Source organism: Ascidia mentula, chromosome 9, assembly GCF_947561715.1.
Source record: "Ascidia mentula chromosome 9, kaAscMent1.1, whole genome shotgun sequence".
Lineage (NCBI taxonomy): Eukaryota > Metazoa > Chordata > Ascidiacea > Phlebobranchia > Ascidiidae > Ascidia > Ascidia mentula.
This window is the reverse complement of record NC_138574.1, coordinates 7,083,812-7,090,755: the sequence shown is the minus strand read 5'-3', so window position 1 is coordinate 7,090,755 and position 6,944 is coordinate 7,083,812. Positions and strand designations below refer to the sequence as shown.

The window sequence follows — 6,944 nt, the reverse complement described above, 5'->3', positions numbered from 1 at the left end:
CACGCGGACAAGTTCAACACGTGGCAAACATTAAGACTGCTGGCACTAGCCTTGCATCATACAGTTGGTAGGGGCATTGTGACGTTTCCATTGTTGTGAAATTTTCTCACATGGAAAGTTACGCGCACAGAAATCTTATACTCCCCCCCAAAATTGATAAGTCACAGCGACGTTCAATTTTTTACAACACAATTTCGACGCGCGTTTGTATCAATCGTTTATCAGTGTTTCTCAGCGACCATTGTCGCCGGGTCATCGTGTGGCAGGTGATCGTCTCCTCTCCCATCAACTGGTACGACCACACACAGTTTGTGAATGGGTCTTCGCACAATCGTTCCTCTCGATCGAATTCGAACACTGCGGACCACACCAAAGTCATCAGGATTGGTTGATTCAACGCGACCGATCGACCAAGAACGTCTGGGGGCAGCATCATCAACCAGAAGGACAACATCACCGACCTGGACATTTCTTTTCTCATGATGCCACTTCTGGCGAGCGATGATTGTACGCAAGTATTCCCGGGACCATCGTCTCCAAAATTGATCTGCAATATATTGGACCTTGCGCCAACCCCGGCGCGCGTAGCAGTCCCGATCACTTGTGACGGTTGGAGGCATCCCTCCGGACGGATTTATCCTTAGCAAGTGATTAGGTGTCAATGGTGACTCACCAACGTCATCAAGTGTGACCGGAGTCAGGGGTCGCGAGTTGATAATTGATTCCGCTTCAAGCAGAAACGTTTGCAGTTGATCATCGTTGAGGACTCGTTCGTTCGTCAGCAAGGAGAGGACGCGTCGAACAGACCGAATCATCCTTTCCCAGGCACCTCCCATGTGACTTGCACCAGGTGGGTTAAAGTGCCACTGAACTTCTTTCTTTTTGAAGAACTCTTCTATTTGGTTCTGGTTCCATTCACGTACGGCGTCACGAAGAACACGCGCAGCACCCACAAAATTCGTGCCGTTATCGGAATAAATTTGCAGCACTTCGCCGCGACGAGCAATAAATCTGCGAAATGCATTTATAAAGGCATCGGTGCTTAGGTCATGTGCCACCTCGAGATGAATTGCTCTTGTAGTTAGGCATGTAAAGAGACAACCCCATCTCTTAACTTCGCAGCGCCTTTGCTTGACGACTAGAGGTCCGAAATAATCGACTCCTGTAAATGCAAAGGGAAATTCATTCATTTGCAGGCGAGCTGGCGGTAAATTGGACATAATTTGCCCTTCAGGCTTTGCGTTGCGACGCCGGCATACCAAACATGCGCGGAGAACACGTCGCACCGCCACTGCACCTTTAACGATCCAATAGCGTTGGTTCATCTGGGACAGAATGTGGTTCACGCCAGAATGTCCACACTCTGCATGGAAATGGGAAATTAGCAACTCAGTCAGGTACGAGTTGTAAGGCAAAATGGCAGGATGTCGGGCCTCAAAAGGAATAGGCGCCTTTTCCAAACGACCGCCAACCCTAAGCATTCCATCAATCATCACAGGATCCATACGAAAAACTGCCGATGACTTGCTTGGTTTCTTCAAGTTTCCATCTGGGGTAATTGCTATCATCCATTGTGAGAAATGACCTCGTTGAACATATTTCACCAACTCGGCTTCAGCCGTCCGTAGCTCATCAACTCTCAGGGCCGAGGAGTCAAATCTCGCGGTTCTCGCACTTCGCAGAATTGCCTTCAAACGCAAAAACCATGCAGCGGCACGTTTAAGTTGATACAACGAAGAAAATTTCGTTATTAAAACATCTGTGGGAGGACATTTCTCTACCACAGTAAACACACCACAAGGTTTCTTATCAAATACATTAACCTCAACCGGATCTGTAGCAGCGTCACCAAACATATTTGGCCAGCAGTCGGGCGTCTTCTTGAGAAACGATGGTCCGTCAAACCACAATTCACTCCTCACCAGGGCATCGGCTGAGACTCCCCTCGAAGCCAAATCAGCAGGGTTTTCCGTCGTCGGAACATGTTTCCAGTTCTTCACACAGGTATTCTTCTCGATCATTGCCAAACGACGAGAGACAAACAACGGAAATCTTCGTTTATCATTTTTAATGCTTTGCAGCACCACAGACGAATCCGTCCAAAATATAGAGGGACGCAGGTCCAAACACATTTCCTTTCTGACAATCAGTTCCACGTCCACAGCCAGAACAGCAGCCATCAATTCCAACCGTGGAATAGAATTTTCACCCTGGGGTGTCAGGCGACATTTACTCATAACCAAGGTACAGGTCACTTCGCTTTCTTTATTCGTTGATCGGAGGTAGCACACAGCTCCGTAGGCTTCTTTGGATGCGTCAGCAAACACATGAAGTTGACTTCTTATCACATTGGCGCTGACACCAAATCCAAATGATCGTGGAATGCGCCTTTCCTGCAGGCTGTGTAAGCAGACTAACCACTTCTCCCATTTTCGTAAGTCCTTAGCAGGCATCTCTTCGTCCCATTCAATTTCTTGCTTGCACAAGCTCCTATAAATGAGCCGGGCTCGCAACACGACGGGGGTAACAAAACCCAATGGGTCGAATAGAGAATTCATAGTTGACAAGAGGCCTCGGCGAGTGCGCGGCTTCATTGGCAACGAAACAGCAAACAGAAATGCGTCAGCATGAACATTCCACTGTATACCAAGCACACGCTCTTGTAATTCAGCATCCAGTGGGCGCACCTGCAAAGCCATTGATAATTCATTTTCCGGTAAGCGATCAAGAATCTCCTTGCAGTTTGACAACCACTTGGTCAAGCGAAATCCACCCTTCTCAAGCAAGGAGCGCAGACCATCGACAAGCTGCAATCCAGTTTCAACGTCTGCTACCGATGTGAGGCAGTCATCGACGTAGAAATTACGTTCAACCGTAGAGGCAACAATGGGTTCAAATTCACTCCCAAAATCACTAGCGGTTTGACGTAAACAAAAGGTTGCGCAGCTTGGAGACGAAGTTGCCCCGAAGAGATGTACATTCATTCTGTGGGGCACAGGCTCACCTGACAGGTTCCCACCAGGCCACCAAAGGAAACGCAAACTGTCACGATCACGAGGGGCAACTCTCACTTGGTAAAACATGGCCTCAATGTCAGCTACCAAGGCAATCGGCGACTTGCGGAAACGCAACAAGACGCCAAGTAGACTGTTGACAAGATCAGGACCTTGCATCAACGTTTGGTTCAAAGACAGTCCACGGTATTGAGCTGCGCAATCATACACAACACGCAACTTACCAGGTTTGTGAGGGTTCACAACACCATGATGAGGTATGTACCACGTCCGATATTTGGTAATCAGTTTCTCCTCCGGTACTTCTTCGGCAAATCCTTTGTCGATTGTTGCTTGCATTTGCTCAGCGTACTTCTGATGCATTTTCTCGTCGTTGCTCAATCGACGTTTCAACGATTCTAATCTTTTGTTGGCCATCTTCAGATTGTTAGGCAAAACTTGGTGATCATGTCTCCACGGCAGTGGCAATTCATAATGTCCATCAATGTATTGAACGGAGTCCTTCATCAATTGGTACGTCCTCCGATCTTCCCTGGAGAAAGGACTTCCAAACAATTCGTCTTCTTCTTTGGGGATCAGGTCACTCTCGTCGCTTAGAAACATGGTATGGGCGGTGTCCATGACGCAAGTAAAGTTGGCATCTGCAGCAGATTTGCGGACAGGGTCGAGCGATCGACCTAGCAAAGACCATCCAAGAGGCGTCTTCACAGCATCTGGGCATTCGTCGTTTCCAGGACGACTGCACTGTACACGATGTGCCACAGGTACATTAGCACCAATCAACAATGTGACAGTTCCACCAGCAATGGAAGACAGTTGTAGACTCCTTATTGATGGGTGCATCTTCCGAGTTTTCCAGGTGGGAGACTTGTTCGGTTTCACAGGTATTTGTTCAACAACCACTACTTCTGGCAAGTTTATTTGCTCACCTCCATCAAGTGGTTCGACTGACACGGAAATTGCGATTGTGTCCAGTTTTTGCGGTGTCGTCATTGTGTTCAACAAAATTTGTTTGGGTCGTCCAGACGCACCTAATTTGTCTACCAACTTACGTTCACAAAACGTTGTGGTTGAACCCTGATCCAGAAAAGCGTACGTGGCAATGGAAGTGGTCCCATGGCGAACAACGACAGATACAACATTCAGGTACACACTAGACGCGTTGACACTTGCACTGTACTCGCGACTTCGGATCGTAGCACAAGCAGGATTGTCATTCTTTACCCCTTCGGATACAGTAGGAGGGGCTGGGTAATGCAGCAATTTGTGGTGCGATTTACCATCGCATCCGTTGACTAAACAACTTTGACTGGAATCACAGTCTCTAGCACGGTGGCCAGCCTTTAAACACTTAAAACACAAACCCATTGAACGCACGAACCTGCGTCGATCATTCCACGACATTTTCCTAAACTGGACACATGCGTCAAGAGAATGGCTCCCGTTGCACAACAAACACTTCATTGGCACGTGTGTTTTGTCCTTAATTTTCGGCGCAGAAGTCGCCACAGTGCTGTGCGCAATTGCCTTCGGCCGGCGGCTTCCTTTGTTGTCTTCCTTTGATGAATACAGCGCCTTACCAAAAATCGAGTTTGCAACCTTGCTTTTTAGTGCTACAAACTCTGTAAGAGTCGCAAAGGTAGCTCGTTTTTCAGTGTCATGTTCAATCTGTGCGGACATCGAAACCCAGTCCTTTCGCATGCTAAACGGGAGTTTCCTGATAACAGCCAACATGACATCCATGGAATCAACACTAGAAGCATGTCTTATCTCACCATGTAGTGCCGTACAGCATTTGTCCAACAGCACAGATAATTTCATAAGACCATCGGGGTCGTTGTCCTTGACAACCGGAGCTGACATCAGCTGTTCTTCGCATCTTTGTGCGATAATGTGAGGTTGGCCATATTCGTTATACAAGGTTTGCCAGGCAAGCCTGTACCCTTCGGCTGGATCTTTCGCGTTAAAGCGTTCAATTTTTTCCCTAATATGGGGTTTACAGTGCTGTACCAAATACAACAGCCGCATCTCATCATTGTGGGCCTTCTTAGCAATGTAGGTATCAAACTGTCGTACGAATAGCCAGTAATTTAGTGAATCACCATCAAATTTGGTTACTTCAGGACTCGGCAAGTTCACATGGTATGCGTCCTGATACGTCTTTGGTAGTGGCGAGATATTTTGGGGACTAGGGCAACAACTATTTGCGTCTGCACGAGGGATTTCACCAAACGTACCAGTCCTATGCTTCTCGATGCATGGTGCGGGCACATTCACGGGCGCTTCCATTTGTTGCGCATTTGACCTAATTTGTGGACACGAGCCCCGTACAGCATTTGACGGCAACTGTGAGCTCGTATGTTGAAAAACATTTGACAGTAATCGTGGGCGAGGGATAGAAATTGAACTACCTTTTGTAACAGACGCCAGGCTTGAATTACCGATAGACTCTTCCTCCCATGCCTCCACTTCAGCTTCAGCGAGTTGCAAATCGTGGCGCATTTGCGCAGCGTGCTTCTCCGCTTCTTCGCTGATGCGCCGGGCTTCATTCTCCGCCTCACGTCGAATTCGTTCCGCCTCTAGCTCGGCCGTACGACGTGCACGATCTGCTTCCAGCTCTGCCGCACGACGTAGTCTATCTGCTTCTTCTGAGGCCCTTCGTACATTTTCGGCTTCTTGAGCACTTGCGAATTTCGCAAGCTTTAGTTTCACCTTACTGCGTCGAATTTCACTTCGTATAGAACTCGAGGTTGAATTTCTACTCGAGTGAACAGACAACGCGTCGGCTGGTGACAATGGTAGGGGAACGGATCTAGGCTGCGGATCATGCAGCTTCGATATCCACGTTGCGACCCTTTTATCAAATTCTTGTTTGTCTCGGCAATAATCTCGCTCACGCGAGATTATCTCAGGTAGTTTATCACTATCCGACATATTTGAGTGAAGTTCAATTAGCTTATCAAAGTTTGCATTTACTTGGGGCAGGAACTCACGTAGCGCTGAAAGATCTTGCGGCTTTTTCATTAGACTCTCTGCGCAAGCGTAGCTATCTTGTAGAGCCTTTAAAGCCTCTACTATTTCGTTTTCTTGATCTTCCGTCATACGGTTTACTTGTGATGCAATTTCACGGCAATGTCCGTGGTGACCAAATCAATCGTCGATCCTTCGCTTGTTGACGATTCCTAGTTTGTTAACGATGTAACACGACCAGCTAGCCTTGTCACAGGGGTTTGACCGCACCGTCAGGAAAGAACAGTATTCTTTTATTCTGCGGCACAGTTAACAAACTGTGACACGTTCACTAAACAAACAAACACATATTAGCGAACAGTCACATGCAACATAACAGACAACATTATTGAACTCACCAATACAAGATGCACAAGGACCGACTTCGAATAGCATTCGGTTGCACCAGGTGAATTTACGTTATGCAGTCACTATTTTGTTATCAACTTAAGTCAATTCACTGCAATTCACAACAGATATTTAATCACCAAAACAGTTTAATGCACGCGGACAAGTTCAACACGTGGCAAACATTAAGACTGCTGGCACTAGCCTTGCATCATACAGTTGGTAGGGGCATTGTGACGTTTCCATTGTTGTGAAATTTTCTCACATGGAAAGTTACGCGCACAGAAATCTTATAGTAACCATGCGATTTCAGCACATGTCCATTTTGCAGTATATGACTTTTCGATCAAAAATATTTTTTTTCAGTACAAGCTTTATTATACAGTGGAAAACGCTGATACTCCAGTACTGAATTTGCGGTTGCACAACTTATGTAACTATGCGCTTTCAGCACTTGTCCATTTTGCAGTATATGACTTTTCGATAAAAAATATTTTTTTTCAGTACAAGCTTTATTATACAGTGGAAAACGCTGATACTCCAGTACTGAGTTTGCGGTTGCACAATGTATGT

General features: G+C 46.7%; 1 protein-coding gene across 1 annotated transcript; it reads right to left on the bottom strand.

The window, feature by feature from the left end:
* Positions 1-221: 221 nt before the first annotated feature.
* LOC145914477 (uncharacterized) lies at positions 222-6,116 on the bottom strand. The gene has a single exon (XM_083002304.1). It carries the CDS (start codon positions 6,114-6,116, stop codon positions 222-224), a length of 5,895 nt encoding a protein of 1,964 aa, XP_082858430.1.
* Positions 6,117-6,944: the final 828 nt, after the last annotated feature.

Excerpts from the sequence above, each read along its gene's own strand:
- LOC145914477 (XM_083002304.1), bottom strand. The coding sequence starts at position 6,116 with ATGACGGAAGATCAAGAAAACGAAATAGTAGAGGCTTTAAAGGCTCTA.